General features: G+C 47.6%; 1 protein-coding gene across 3 annotated transcripts in view; it reads left to right on the top strand.

Moving 5' to 3' along the window:
- DYSF (dysferlin) overlaps window positions 1–16,577 on the top strand; it is a 441,189-nt gene that overhangs the window by 274,443 nt on the left and 150,169 nt on the right. For all 3 annotated transcript variants that reach the window (XM_077280344.1, XM_077280346.1, XM_077280345.1), the window contains exon 32: window positions 68–145. In XM_077280344.1, the coding sequence (XP_077136459.1) occupies window positions 68–145 (78 nt within the window). The remainder of the gene's footprint in view (window positions 1–67; window positions 146–16,577) is intronic.

Raw genomic sequence — 16,577 nt, 5'->3', positions numbered from 1 at the left:
GTTATTATGCAGTGAAGTAGCCGGGTTCTGTGCTCTATAATCTGCTGCTCCGTCTCTCCCGTTACAGATGGGAACCGCTACCATCTACGCTGCTATCTCTACCAAGCCCGAAGCCTCATCCCTATGGACCAGGACAGCTTCTCAGGTGAGACATGGACAATGCCTGGAAATCACAATGTGGTCTTACACTAATACACAGGCGGTATATATGGATCCATCTGTGCCAGTATCACCCACCTCTCAATCATCACCCCTCCAATGATGCCCGCCAGGCTCCATCTACCCTCCAGCTGCCCTCGTCCGTCCTGCAGTCTCTCTGACAGCTGATTCCTGCCAGCAGAACTGTGCTGTGTCTATAGCTGAGCTTCTCCTGTGGGGGATAATGTCACAGACAGGGTGTGAGTGTGTGCTGGGAACTAAGAGGAGGGATATACTGCTGGATAGACTGTATAGAGGGGCTGAGAGGAGAGATGGGGCTCTATATAGAGGGGACGCAAGGAGCAACGTACTGCAGAAAGGGCTGTATACAGGGGCTGAGAGGAGAGATGAATCACAAGATGGGGCTCTATATAGAGGGGACGCAAGGAGCAACGTACTGCAGAAAGGGCTGTATACAGGGGCTGAGAGGAGAGATGGACCACAAGATGGGGCTCTATATAGAGGGGATGCAAGGAGCAACGTACTGCAGAAAGGGCTGTATAAAGGGGCTGAGAGGAGAGATGGACCACAAGATGGGGCTCTATATAGAGGGGACGCAAGGATCAACGTACTGCAGAAAGGGCTGTATACAGGGGCTGAGAGGAGAGATGGACCACAAGATGGGGCTCTATATAGAGGGGACGCAAGGAGCAACGTACTGCAGAAAGGGCTGTATACAGGGGCTGAGAGGAGAGATGGATCACAAGATGGGGCTCTATATAGAGGGGACGCAAGGAGCAACGTACTGCAGAAAGGGCTGTATACAGGGGCTGAGAGGAGAGATGAACCACAAGATGGGGCTCTATATAGAGGGGACGCAAGGAGCAACGTACTGCAGAAAGGGCTGTATCACAGGGGCTGAGAGGAGAGATGAATCACAAGATGGGGCTCTATATAGAGGGGACGCAAGGAGCAACGTACTGCAGAAAGGGCTGTATACAGGGGCTGAGAGGAGAGATGGACCACAAGATGGGGCTCTATATAGAGGGGACGCAAGGAGCAACGTACTGCAGAAAGGGCTGTATACAGGGGCTGAGAGGAGAGATGAATCACAAGATGGGGCTCTATATAGAGGGGACACAAGGAGCAACGTACTGCAGAAAGGGCTGTATACAGGGGCTGAGAGGAGAGATGGACCACAAGATGGGGCTCTATATAGAGGGGACGCAAGGAGCAACGTACTGCAGAAAGGGCTGTATACAGGGGCTGAGAGGAGAGATGGACCACAAGATGGGGCTCTATATAGAGGGGACGCAAGGAGCAACGTACTGCAGAAAGGGCTGTATACAGGGGCTGAGAGGAGAGATGGACCACAAGATGGGGCTCTATATAGAGGGGACGCAAGGAGCAACGTACTGCAGAAAGGGCTGTATACAGGGGCTGAGAGGAGAGATGAATCACAAGATGGGGCTCTATATAGAGGGGACGCAAGGAGCAACGTACTGCAGAAAGGGCTGTATACAGGGGCTGAGAGGAGAGATGGACCACAAGATGGGGCTCTATACAGAGGGTGACGCAAGGAGCAACGTACTGCAGAAAGGGCTGTATACAGGGGCTGAGAGGAGAGATGAATCACAAGATGGGGCTCTATATAGAGGGGACGCAAGGAGCAACGTACTGCAGAAAGGGCTGTATACAGGGGCTGAGAGGAGAGATGGACCACAAGATGGGGCTCTATATAGAGGGGACGCAAGGAGCAACGTACTTCAGAAAGGGCTGTATACAGGGGCTGAGAGGAGAGATGGACCACAAGATGGGGCTCTATATAGAGGGGACGCAAGGAGCAACGTACTGCAGAAAGGGCTGTGTACATACATTACATTACTGATCCTGAGTTACATCCTGTAGATCTTTTATTATAAAAATGAAAAACATAACAATAATAATAACTGGAACATAACAAGAATATCAGCCATAAAATAATCAGTATAATGAGCACTGGTCCAGCCAATCAGTCTCTCCTCACACACACATTATATATGCAGAATAATAACTCCTAGTCCTTACACCTTCTGGTCCGGTCACCAAACAAAATAATAACCACAAACAAATAAAATAAACAATGGCAAACAAAACTATATACATAAGCCTTTTTTTATACACATATATTTATATACATACACACACAAACTATACAAATATATACAATACTAAGCTAACCACCACCCCACACTCAAGCCCACCATTCGCAACCCCCCGCACTGACCTGAGAGCTGGTCCTGCGTCTCATGCCTCAGTCCATGCCCAACGTCCATAGGCCAGATCAGGCAGTGCCAGTTTTCCCCCAAACAACCCAGTGTCCCATAGTCCCACAAGATAAACCCACCTCCCCCCTTTTCCCACCACCCATCCTAACACCTACACCCAAATCTATATCCCCATATACAATATATACAGCAGCACATGAGTCGCCCCAAGGGCCAGGGGTTACTCGGTACCGGGCCCTGCGGTTCACAGGGGGGTGTCACCGTGGCTGCGACCCGGTCCGTGGCCCAGGGCACCCATGTAAAAGGGAAAGGTCTTTAAAGGCACAGAGTTTATGTTCATGACACCACCTGTGGTATTCGGTCAGGGTGACCGACGCTGCTTTAGGGGGTCCACTGGGGTGATGTTATGGCAGCTAGATGGTATACCTTCCCACAGGTGAAGTATATCCCCAGGGCTTCCCAGAGTGTATAGATGGTGAATGGCGAGTGGCGCAGAGAAGAACGAGGACACAGGGTCGCAGCCACCGTGACATCCCCCTGTGAACCGCAGGGCCCGGTACCGAGTACCCCCTAGCCCTCGGGGTGACTCACACACACTACAATAATCACAACTCACGAAGCCCAAGTTCGGCGCCTGCAGCCCTACATCACTGTATAATGATCAAACAAAACAAAAATCTACAGTGTCAGCAGCAGGAGCCCACCACCAGGAAAGGAGACGACCAGACTAGGGCACACTAAAAGAAAAGCCCCTCCAGAGGAGAGCGGCCCTCCGTGTGCCCAGTCTCCCATACTCCAGAGAGCGCACCTTCACCAGGTCACCGAGTATGGTCCTAAACACATCGTCCACTGGGAGGATTTTTCGTTGCGTCGATACTAAGCACCGTGCGTTCCACGTGTGATACCTAACCACTGCGCTAACTAGAAATAAGGTGCAGCGGTCCCGACCACCTAGGTCTCCGAATGCTCCATAGGCCCATTCCGCATAGGAGAGACTGGCCAGCCGAGACCAGCCAATGGAGGCGCCCACCCTGTTGTACACCTCTGTGTTGAAGAGACAACAAAGCAGGAAATGGTCCATGCTTTCCAGCAAGGTACCACAATGCTCCCGAGGACAGTTTCTGTCCTCAGAGCTCCTACACTTCAGATTGTCCCTCACACACAGTTTCGCATGGAAGTAGCGCCAAGTCCCAAAATGTCGAGGGGTGTCTGATAGAATTCAAAAGATGCAAACCCACCCCAAGATCCCGACTTGGGCAGTCCCTGAGCGCCAGAGGCCTCAGGAAATGGGTCAACAGAACCCTATTGTCAAGCAGTTTCCTTGGCAGAGTCCTGATCTCCCACATTCCCAGACCCCACCTGCAAATTACCTTCAGAACCAAGGTAGCGTAAGCCGGAAGATGTCCATGCGGTGTGCGAAGATTCTTCACTTGCCCTCCTGTCTCCCATTCCTGGAAGAAAGGCTGAAACCATCCCCTACAGGAGAATACCCACGCAGGAGCCCTCTCTTTCCAGACGTTGGCAATATTGATCTTAATGAAGGTATCTACAAGGCATACCACAGGGTTGACCATACCCAACCCTCCTCGTACGGTAAGTAACCTCCCTCTTGACCAGGTTCAGTCTATTCCCCCATAATAGTTGGAAGAACAAACTATAGACCCGAGTCCAGAGAGATTCCGGCAAGATGCACACACTGCCCAGATAAATCAGTAAAGGGAGCAGGTAAGTTTTGATCAGGTTTACCCTTTCCCTTAGGATCAAAGACCAACCCTTCTATTGGTTCACCTTCTGAGTAGCGATCTCTAGCCTGCTGTCCCAATTTTGTTTGGGGTAATCTCCCTGGCCAAATTCGATGCCAAGGACTTTTGCAGAGACTTTGGGTCCTGAAAGGGTGTCCGGGAGATCAAAACCAGGATCTCCTCCTCCCAGCCAGAGACTCTCACACTTATCCCGGTGATCTTGGACCCGGATGCCTCCAAGTAGCGATCTACCTCTGACATCAGCCATCCTGCCTCCTCGTGAGAGGAAACTAAAACAGTGACATCATCGGCATACGCCACCACCCTCAGAGTGGCTTCCGGTGCTGCCCGGTCCATCCCGATCCCGGCAAATGGTCCATGCTCCACCCTCCTAAGAAGTGGGTCAATTGCAAACACCAGACCCAACCTCAAAAGAGCTGCCAATCCAACCGTTTACAAGTGGGAAGCTCTCTGCCCACCGTACAAGGTCTTAAGCCAATCAACAAACCCCCCCCCCCCCCCCGACAGGCCATATCTCAGAAGGACAGACCAGAGATACTTGTGATTAACCCGATCAAATGCTTTTGCTTGGTACAGTGACAGCATGTACCCCTTCCAGTGACCAGCCCTACCCTGCACTACTGCCTCTTGGACACAGAGCACAGCACTAAATGTGCTGTGGCCTGGAACAGAGCAATGCTGGCTCTCCGAAAGGAGTCGGGGTGCAAATTTCACCAGCCGATTAAACAGCACCTTTGCCAGAACCTTCCTGTCTGCATTGAGAAGCGCTATGGGATGCCAGTTCTCAATGCACGATGGGTCCTTACCCTTTGACAAGATGATCAGAGCAGACCTCCTCATTGATTGCGGCAGAGTGCCCGAGGAAAGACACTCATTGAATACCTCAGTCAAGAGGGGAACTAAAGTGTCCTTAAAGGTCTTGTAGAATTCAGATGTTAAGCCATCTGCACCGGAGGATTTCTTTAAGGCAAGCCCTTCAATCGCCAACATAACTTCCTCTTCCCTGATCATTTCTGTCAAAACGTCAAGAGAGGGGTCTACCCCTGGTTCGGGGATGGCTTCAGCCAGGAAAGCCGTCATCTCATCTCAATCAAGATCCCTCTTCCTCAAGAGGTGCGAGTAGAAGGATCTGACAACCTCCAGGATCCCTGATCTGAATCGCCTCAGAGATCCCGTAGTGTCGACCAGTCCTGTAACTACTTTACTATTCACTGACATCTTGCAGTTTCTGTAAGGGTCGGGCAAGCGGTACTTCCCATAATCCCTCTCAAAAACCAAAGATGCGTGTCTATCGTACTGACACCACATAAGCAAAGATTTCACTCTGGAGATCTCCTCGCGGCTACCTCCAGTTGAGACAAGATGCTCGAGTTTCCTCCTCAGACCCTGATACAGGCGGTACCTGCTCAGACTCCTGAGGCTCGAGAGCTGGCGGAAGAATCTCGCCACCCTTTCCTTGAACATCTCCCACCACTCTGACCTACTACTACAAAGATCCAGTAAGGGTACCTGGCTCTGAAGAAAATCCTCAAAGGACTGTCTTATCTCCGCTTCTTCCAAGAGAGACGAATTGAGCCTCCAAAAGCCTCTTCCCATCCGGAGGGTCTCTGTAACATTCAGAGAAAACAAAATTAAACAGTGGTTGGAGAACTCCACCTCAACAACAGACACTGCTGAAGAGACAGCTTCCTCCTTTAAATAAAACCTATCTATCCTGGACCTACAGTTACCTCTATGATAGGTGAACCCCTCGTGGCCTGGGGTGTGCCGAATGTGGACATCCACCAGGCGAGCCTCACTAGCTATACTATTAAGGGCGACGCTATCATAAGTCAGCTTATCTCTGGAACCTCCTCTATCTCGGGGCCTCGTGACAGCATTGAAGTCCCCTCCAAAGACAACCTGCCGACTTGTAAAAAGGTAGGGCTTGATCCTCATAAAGAGACACTTCCGGTCCCACTTAGATTGGGGACCATAGATGTTAATGAGCCGGAGCTCTTGTCCCTTCATGAAGACATAGTGTAAAAGGTCAAATAGAAAAGAATGTCCCCACCCCATATATGCTTTGCACGATATGAATGCAAAATCAAGCAATGGAAGCCATAATAATACAGACATAATTATACAGTCTGCCTTGTGATAAAATCCGCTATTTTTAAGAAGTATTTAATCAAATCCATATGGAGAGTCTTCTGAGAGCCAGATCGGAGTGTTTCCACCTGCAGACACCCCTTCCTCAGACATGTGCTGTAGGTGTTACACAAGCAATGAATAAGGGTACTGTCACACAGTGCAACTTTCCAACGATCACGACCAGCGATACGACCTGGCCGTGATCGTTGGAAAGTCGTTGTGTGGTCGCTGGAGAGCTGTCACACAGACCGCTCTCCAGCGACCAACGATGCCGAGGTCCCGGGTAACCAGGGTAAACATCGGGTTACTAAGCGCAGGGCCGCGCTTAGTAACCCAATGTTTACCCTGGTTACCATCGTAAAAGTAAAAAAGAACAAACCGTACATACTCACATTCCGGTGTCCGTCAGGTCCCTTGCAGTCTGCTTCCCGCTCTGACTGAGTGGGGCCGTAAAGTGAAAGCAGATCACAGCGGTGACGTCACCGCTGTGCTCTGCTCTTACTTTCCGGCCGGCAGTCAGTCAGAGCGGGAAGCAGACGGCAAGGGACCTGACGGACACCGGAATGTGAGTATGTACGGTTTGTTCTTTTTTTACTTTTACTATGGTAACCAGGGTAAACATCGGGTTACTAAGCGCGGCCCTGCGCTTAGTAACCCGATGTTTACCCTGGTTACAAGCGAACGCATCGTTGGATCGGTGTCACACACACCGATCCAACGATGACAGCGGGAGATCCAGCGACGAAAGAAAGTTCCAAACGATCTGCTACGACGTACGTGTCATGATCTCTGCAGGCAGAGATCATAGCAAGCCTATAGAGGAACAAGCTCTCGGAAGATGGAACTATACTGACCATGAACTAAGCCTGCCGCGCAACTAGAAATAGCCAGGTAGCATTTCCTATTAATCGCTAGATGCCCAGCTCTGGCCTAAGACCTAAATAGCTAGCAGAGGGAAATATAAGACCTGGCTCACCTCTAGAGAAATATTCCAAAGAAGACAGTAGCCCCCCACATATAATGACGGTGAGTTCAGATGAAACAACAAACGCAGCAGGAAAATAGTCTTAGCAAATTTGAGGTCCGCTTACTAGATAGCAGAAGACAGATAGTATACTTTCATGGTCAGCAGAAAAACACTAACAAAACACCATCCAGAGATTACCTTAAACTCTGGCATTAACTCATAACGCCAGAGTAGCAATCCCTGATCAACGAGAGCTTTCCAGACACAGTAACAAAACTTCAGCTGTGAACTGGAACAAATAGGCAAAACAAAACATGGACAAAAGTCCAACTTATCTAGTAGTTGTCTAGAAGCAGGAACAAGCACTGAGAGGCATCAGATAACATTGTTGACCGGCAAGAAACCACCAGAGAAATGAGCTTAAATAGCGACACCCACTACTGATGGAATCAGGTGAAACAGGAAAGAGGATGACAAGTCCAATTCCACAAGCGGCCACCGGGGGAGCCCAGAATCCAAATTCACAACAGTACCCCCCCCTCAAGGAGGGGGCACCGAACCCTCACCAGATCCACCAGGGCGACCAGGATGAGCCCTATGGAAGGCACGAACAAGATCAGAAGCATGAACATCAGATGCATTGACCCAAGAATTATCCTCCTGGCCGTAACCCTTCCAGTTGACCAGATACTGGAGTTTCCGTCTGGAAACACGAGAGTCCAAAATTTTCTCCACAACGTACTCCAACTCACCCTCAACCAACACCGGAGCAGGAGGCTCAACTGAAGGTACAACAGGTACCTCATACCTGCGCAATAACGACCGATGAAAAACGTTATGAATGGAAAAGGACGCAGGGAGGTCCAAACGGAAAGAAACAGGATTAAGAATCTCCAATATTCTATAAGGGCCGATGAACCGAGGTTTAAACTTAGGAGAAGAGACCCTCATAGGGACAAAACGAGAAGACAACCACACTAAATCTCCAACACAAAGCCGAGAACCAACACGACGATGACGGTTGGCAAAACGCTGAGTCTTCTCCTGGGACAACTTCAAATTGTCCATAACCTGCCCCCAGATGTGATGCAATCTCTCCACCACCGCATCCACTCCAGGACAATCCGAGGATTCCACCTGACCGGAGGAAAATCGAGGGTGAAACCCCGAATTACAGAAAAACGGGGACACCAAGGTGGAAGAACTGGCCCGATTATTGAGGGCGAACTCTGCCAATGGCAAAAAAGCAACCCAATCATCCTGGTCAGCAGAGACAAAACACCTCAGATATGTCTCAAGGGTCTGATTAGTCCGCTCGGTCTGGCCATTAGTCTGAGGGTGAAAAGCAGATGAAAAAGACAAATCTATGCCCATCCTAGCACAGAATGCCCGCCAAAATCTAGACACAAATTGGGTACCTCTGTCAGAAACAATATTCTCAGGAATACCGTGCAATCGGACAACATTCTGAAAAAACAGAGGAACCAACTCAGAAGAAGAAGGCAACTTGGGCAGAGGAACCAAATGGACCATTTTAGAGAAACGGTCACAGACCACCCAGATGACAGACATCTTCTGGGAAACAGGCAGATCTGAAATAAAATCCATCGAGATGTGTGTCCAAGGCCTCTTAGGAATAGGCAAGGGCAACAGCAGTCCGCTAGCCCGAGAACTACAAGACTTGGCCCGAGCACAAACGTCACATGACTGCACAAAGACTCGCACATCTCGTGACAGAGAAGGCCACCAGAAGGATCTTGCCACCAAATCCCTGGTACCAAAAATTCCGGGATGACCTGCCAATGCAGAAGAATGTACCTCAGAGATGACTCTGCTGGTCCAATCATCCGGAACAAACAGTCTATCAGGCGGACAACGATCCGGTCTATCCGCCTGAAACTCTTGCAAGGACCGCCGCAGATCAGGAGAAACGGCCGACAAAATTACTCCCTCCCTAAGGATACCTGTGGGTTCAGAATTACCAGGAGAGTCCGGGTCAAAACTCCTAGAAAGGGCATCTGCCTTAACATTCTTAGAACCCGGTAGGTATGACACCACAAAATTAAAGCGAGAAAAAAATAAAGACCAGCGCGCCTGTCTAGGATTCAGGCGTCTGGCAGTCTCAAGATAAATCAAATTTTTGTGGTCAGTCAATACCACCACCTGATGCCTAGCCCCCTCGAGCCAATGGCGCCACTCCTCAAACGCCCACTTCATGGCCAAAAGCTCCCGATTCCCAACATCATAATTCCGCTCTGCGGGCGAAAATTTGCGAGAAAAGAAGGCACAAGGCCTAATGACGGAGCAGTCGGAACCTTTCTGCGACAACACTGCCCCAGCTCCGATCTCCGAAGCGTCAACCTCAACCTGAAAAGGCAGATTCACATCAGGCTGACGCAACACAGGGGCAGAGGCAAAACGGCGCTTAAGCTCCTGAAAGGCCTCTACAGCATGAGGGGACCAATTAGCAACATCAGCGCCTTGTCTGGTCAAATCAGTCAGTGGTTTAACGACATCCGAAAAACCAGCAATAAATCGGCGGTAAAAGTTGGCAAAGCCCAAAAATCTCTGAAGACCCTTAAGAGAGGAGGGCTGAGTCCAGTCACAAATAGCTTGCACCTTGACGGGATCCATCTCAATGGAAGAGGGAGAAAAAATATACCCCAAAAAGGAAATTTTCTGGACCCCAAAAACGCACTTAGACCCCTTCACACATAAAGAATTAGACCGCAGAACCTGAAAAACTCTCCTGACCTGCTGGACATGAGAGTCCCAGTCATCAGAAAAAATCAGAATATCATCCAGATATATTATCATAAATTTATCCAGAAAATCGCGGAAAATATCATGCATAAAAGACTGGAAAACTGAAGGGGCATTAGAAAGACCAAAAGGCATGACCAAATACTCAAAGTGGCCCTCGGGCGTATTAAATGCGGTCTTCCACTCATCCCCCTGCCTGATCCGCACCAAATTATACGCCCCACGAAGATCAATTTTAGAGAACCACTTAGCACCCTCTATACGAGCAAACAAATCAGTAAGCAATGGCAATGGGTATTGATACTTAACAGTGATCTTATTCAGAAGCCGATAATCAATACATGGTCTCAAAGAGCCGTCTTTTTTTGAGACAAAGAAAAACCCAGCTCCCAAGGGAGAAGAAGATGGACGAATATGTCCCTTTTCCAAAGACTCTTTTATATATTCCCGCATAGCAGCATGTTCCGGCACAGACAAATTAAACAAACGACCCTTTGGATATTTACAACCCGGTATCAAATCTATGGCACAATCGCACTCACGGTGCGGAGGTAACGACCCAAGCTTGGGTTCGTCAAAGACGTCTTGATAATCAGAGAGGAACTCAGGGACTTCAGAGGGAATGGACGACGAAATAGAAACCAAAGGTACGTCCCCATGAATACCCTTACATCCCCAGCTCAACACAGACATTGCTCTCCAGTCCAAGACTGGGTTGTGAGACTGCAACCATGGCAATCCCAGTACCAAATCGTCATGTAAATTATACAGCACCAGGAAACGAATAATCTCCTGGTGATCCGGATTGATACGCATGGTTACTTGTGTCCAGTATTGTGGTTTATTATTAGCCAATGGGGTGGAGTCAATCCCCTTCAGAGGAATAAGAGTCTCCAAAGGCTCTAAATCAAAACCACAACGATTGGCAAAGGACCAATCCATAAGACTCAGAGCGGCGCCAGAGTCAACATAGGCGTCCGTGGCAATGGATGACAAAGAGCAAATCAGGGTTACAGACAAAATAAACTTAGACTGAATGGTGCCAATGGAAACAGACTTATCAAGCTTCTTTGTACGCCTAGAGCATGCCGATATAACATGAGTAGAATCCCCACAATAGAAACACAATCCATTCTTCCGTCTAAAATTCTGTCGCTCGCTCCTGGACAGAATTCTATCACACTGCATACTTTCTGGCGTCTTTTCCATAGACACCGCCAGATGGTGCACCGGTTTGCGCTCCCGCAGTTACACTCTGGAGATCCATTATTGTCAGGTGCACACAGAGCATACAGAGATTAGGAGGAGAGAGAGAAAAAAGACTGCAGCAAGGCAGACTGGAGGAAGAAAAAAAAAAAAAAAAAAAAATTCCAGCAGACTTCTTATAACTCTCCTTTCTCAACCTGGGTCTTTAACACTTTAATGGCCGGTCAAACTGTCATGATCTCTGCAGGCAGAGATCATAGCAAGCCTATAGAGGAACAAGCTCTCGGAAGATGGAACTATACTGACCATGAACTAAGCCTGCCGCGCAACTAGAAATAGCCAGGTAGCATTTCCTATTAATCGCTAGATGCCCAGCTCTGGCCTAAGACCTAAATAGCTAGCAGAGGGAAATATAAGACCTGGCTCACCTCTAGAGAAATATTCCAAAGAAGACAGTAGCCCCCCACATATAATGACGGTGAGTTCAGATGAAACAACAAACGCAGCAGGAAAATAGTCTTAGCAAATTTGAGGTCCGCTTACTAGATAGCAGAAGACAGATAGTATACTTTCATGGTCAGCAGAAAAACACTAACAAAACACCATCCAGAGATTACCTTAAACTCTGGCATTAACTCATAACGCCAGAGTAGCAATCCCTGATCAACGAGAGCTTTCCAGACACAGTAACAAAACTTCAGCTGTGAACTGGAACAAATAGGCAAAACAAAACATGGACAAAAGTCCAACTTATCTAGTAGTTGTCTAGAAGCAGGAACAAGCACTGAGAGGCATCAGATAACATTGTTGACCGGCAAGAAACCACCAGAGAAATGAGCTTAAATAGCGACACCCACTACTGATGGAACCAGGTGAAACAGGAAAGAGGATGACAAGTCCAATTCCACAAGCGGCCACCGGGGGAGCCCAGAATCCAAATTCACAACACGTACGATTCTCAGCAGGGTCCCTGATCGCTGCTGTGTGCCAGACACAGCGATATCGTATGGATATCGCTGGAACGTCACGGATCGTACCGTCGTAGCGACAAAAGTGCCACTGTGTGACAGTACCCTAAAGTCCTGTAACCACTTACCAAACACTGCAGGGGTGCTACCTTTAAAGTGACATACACAACCACCAAAATTGATAAAAATAGATTGTGCAAAACATTTATAAGGTGCCGATATTATTTTCTTTGTAAAGTTATTGAAGGATTAACGGGAGGATCCATGGGGCGCATATTACTCTTAGTGGTTCAAGAGAGATTACCTGTGTTCAGTATGTAATGACACCTAAGATCAGGCACCTCATTACTAACTCAATAACCCGCCGGCATTCTACCGGTGCAGTGAAGAGGACCGCCAAGAGGCTTTACTGCTAGGCAGCAAGGCTCCATGCCTCCGTTATCTTTTAGCTATAGCACAGTTGCATAATTTGGCTGCCTGGTCTCTTGCAAAAATAGAATGCCGGCTTTAACCCGCCAATCTAACCGCTTTTGACTTAAAGGGGATGTCCACTTTCTGGAAAGTGGGTCCCAAACTCTGTAAAATACCTAAATTAAGTAGCTCAGCAGGTCCTTAACCTCTCTAGGCCCTGCTGTCTACCCTGGCTGGGGCTGCTTGTGGTTTCATCCCCGAGAATTCGTGCCCACTACCTGTTAAAGCCTAATTAGCTGTTGTGTGAATCTCCGCGCTGGTGTCTTAGTGGATATTCCTGATTTTGACTTTGATTTGTTCACTGACAATTCTCCGTCCTGACGATTTTGTACCTACCTGTAACTCCTAGTTCTGATCCAGAAACCTGACTACTCTTCTTGCCAGCGTGCACCACTGAACAGAAGCCAACTCCATGGCCCCAACCCAGGGGCCTCTGTGTAAGTGCAGAAAGGGTGAAAGCCAGTAGAACTTCTAGGATCTTGAAAAATTCAATTGCTAGTAAACAGAGCTGCACTCACTAGCATATAAAGCCATAAATCATCACATCCTAAGTCAGGAATACCCATGTCATGTGGCGTTGTCTTTTGTACTGTCTGAAGTTTTGCTCCTGTGTGTCCTCCAGTCTCAGATGTCACGAAAGGGAAACTTTTTTTTGAGGCATCTCTTGAACTAAAGTTTAAAGTTGGGGAAACTTTCCTGCCTGCGTACACATTCATTTCCAGACCCCTCAGTGTTTCCATCGCCTTCTCCCCCAGCCGTGCGCAGCCCCTTCCTTCTCCGCACACAACCTGGACTTCCTCGGGCCGCTCCGTTCACAGGGCTCCCTTCATATCATGTTTATTGTAAATGAAAGAATTGATTGAACCTTCTGGAAAGGAAAACACCTGACTCTGGCGAAGCTGTAAAAAAAAAAAAAAAAGCTTCATTATTTATTTTCGGTACCAAACACTAAATTCAGGCGATTCATGCCCCCTGGAAAATTCATCCTGAGTGTTAAAAGCCAGGTATGTTTTCTCGGACCCAGACCAAAATTTCCAGAATTTATAGTGGAATTAAAACGTCTGCATCCTACCGTAAAATTCCTCTGTGACATAAAAATGTCTTCTAGGTGATATATATGCTGTCGGTGAGACACTGGGCAGCGGGGGGCTGGGAGCGTCGGAGGGGTGCACGTTTTCACGCAATCCAGAGCTTATCACAGCTCCAGGTTATATAAATTGTCTAATGTACCAAAGGGTCTGGGCCGTAGACACAGCGCTACAAGTCATGGCGTCCCGAGAATAAATCTCTGGTTTTATTAGTGGAAATTAATAGCCTGGGCGTGAGGCGCCGTCTCTGGAGACCCCGAGAGTTAGTGCAGAGCGTGCACTAAGCACAAGACATGAGCAGGCACCGCTGGAAGGCACCTGCTGGAGTATTAGCCGCCAACCTGTCAGCAGTCACTTCCATGTTGTGCGACTGCCGTACATTAACTCTCCGGCTCTGGGACAGGTATATTGATGGCATTCACGGAAGACGTGGGGACCTGTTTTATATCTCTGTATTCCAAGTACTGTACATGTAAATCCAAGAAAAGTCATAACGCTCCAATGGGTCAGTGCCGCCTGGAGTCGCCCTACTTTTCTTGGATTTATTGCTTCATGGTCTGGTTTCTGGAGAACAATAATCAGTTTTCAATGTGCTGCTTCTTTGTACCGTGGGGCAGCACGTTGGCCCATGTGGTTAGCACTGCGGCCTTGCAGCGCTGGAGTCCTGGGTTCAAATCCCACCAAGGACAACATCTGCAAGGAGTTTGTGTGTTCTCCCCGTGCTTGCGTTGGTTTCCTCCCACTCCCCATAGACATAGTGATAGGGAATGTAAATTGTGAGCCCCAATGGGGATAGCGATGATAAGGTATGTAAAGCGGTATAAAATATAAATAGGATGAATCATAAGAGAAGCAGACAAATGGCGCTGTGACATACTGACAACTGACAGTGGTCCCAGAATGACTCGTAAAATATTGGAGACATGCTGACGACACTTGTGATGCAGAATACTTATTGCTTTCAGCAGAATCTTTAGCAATCAGACATTGATAGAGTATGAACTGTTCTACTTGAGACATACAGCAACCACTATCTGCATCTCACTCTTTAGCTGTCATATGTCTTGTGGATAAAAGTTCTCCTTCTAGACTGGGAACTTACAGCATGTCTTTTACCGGCATGGAAAAATCCTGTCCAGTTCCTTCTCCATTTCTTCTGCTTCCTCCAGCAAGGTAGATGAGTTCCTTGTTATTTAAGTCAAGTTCTGTGACTTCTATGACTTGCCTTGTGATTGTGGCTCAGGAGTCGACCAATGCACCACCCTTGTAATGTATGATTGTTTGTCACTTTGAATGTGCTGTTCCGATTATCTGCACATTGTTCAGAAATTTATAACCCAAAAAGAGTGAATCCCTTTTTGGGTTACTGCAGCTTCGTGAAGATCAGAGAGCACAGCTTTGAACTTTTGTTTAATTCCTTTTGGATTTTGTTTTCTGCTTTCCATGTTGGACAGTCTTTCATAAAATGTTCCTGCTTGTGGCATTTGAAACATGCTCTAGTTTCCTTCTTGGGTGAACGTGTATCTGTTGCTTTAAGGCTGGGGTCACACGACCGACTTTCTCTCATGATAGAAAATCGGTCTGATTATGCTAACCACACTCTGGTCAAACTGAGTATGGTCCGATTTTCTCAGATGTCGAGAAGATGGGAAAATAATTTCTCTATCTTCTACATTCCGTCAGTTTGTGAAAATTTTACTCTCGGATGTCATCACACACCCCAATTTTTCTTTGCTGATCCATTGACTTGCATGGCTGAAGATGCAAATCGTGCATGCTGCAATTTTTTCCTCTGACAAAGTCCATCCAAGGACAAAAAAATCGGACATGTGCACGGCCCTAGAGATCTACATTGGTCCCTGTGCAATCCAGCGTTTTGACAAATCGCAATCATACCAAAAATACAGTGGTCTGCACAAGCCCTAAAAGTTATTCCAAGGTCACTCTCTGTGGAGTCTAGCACAAATTCCTTTATTGATATTCAGCTATTAGCCTGGTCGTTATAAAGTGTGGTGTCAGATCTGTCGCAGCTCGTGCCTCTAGTGCATTAGTCATGGCCGTCTTCTATATCCTCACCCACTGATCTCAGCTGTGTGATTACTTCCAGCATTGCATTTATACGCTTCTAGATATTATTTCTATACTGAGTCACATTTTATACAGTTTTAGGAGTGTTGTCATGTGGATCATCCTTCAGTGATACATTTATAATAACTCTTCCCTGTCTCATTCCTGATTATTGATCTGTGGTCTGTCTTTAGTAAAAACCTTCTACAATTCATCTCTGTTCAGTAACATTTCTACTAGAATCTTCGATAGCTGCTAATTGTCATGATTCAGGTTTGGCCTCTAAATTTCTTGCATCCATCTGTCCAATAGTTGGCAGTAGAGTCAGTTTTCTTCCTTCTGGAGGAGAACTAATTTGCAACCTGTTTTCTCAGGCTATATTAACATTTGGCTTCATTTTTTTTTAATAATTTCGACACCTGTGAATAACAGACCTGAAAAATGAAGGCAAATGGGTAACACTCTGTTGCTTTGCAGCGCTGGGGTCCTGGGTTCGAATTCCACCAAGGACAACATCTGCAAGGAGTTCGTATGTTCTCCACATGTTTGTGTGGGTTTCCTACAGGTTCTCCGGTTTCCTCCCACACTCCAAAGATTGATGGGCAATCTAGATTGTGATCCCCGATGAGGTCAGTGCCGATAATGTCTGTAAAGAAAGGTGGAATTAATGGCACTATATAAGTGGGCAAAATAAGTGAAGCAACCACATAGTCATCAAATCAGGAAAATTCAAACTGTGCGATGAA

This window comes from Ranitomeya variabilis, chromosome 1, assembly GCF_051348905.1.
Source record: "Ranitomeya variabilis isolate aRanVar5 chromosome 1, aRanVar5.hap1, whole genome shotgun sequence".
NCBI lineage: Eukaryota > Metazoa > Chordata > Amphibia > Anura > Dendrobatidae > Ranitomeya > Ranitomeya variabilis.
Note: the sequence above shows the minus strand (reverse complement) of the source record. Positions and strands in the feature narration are given on the sequence as shown.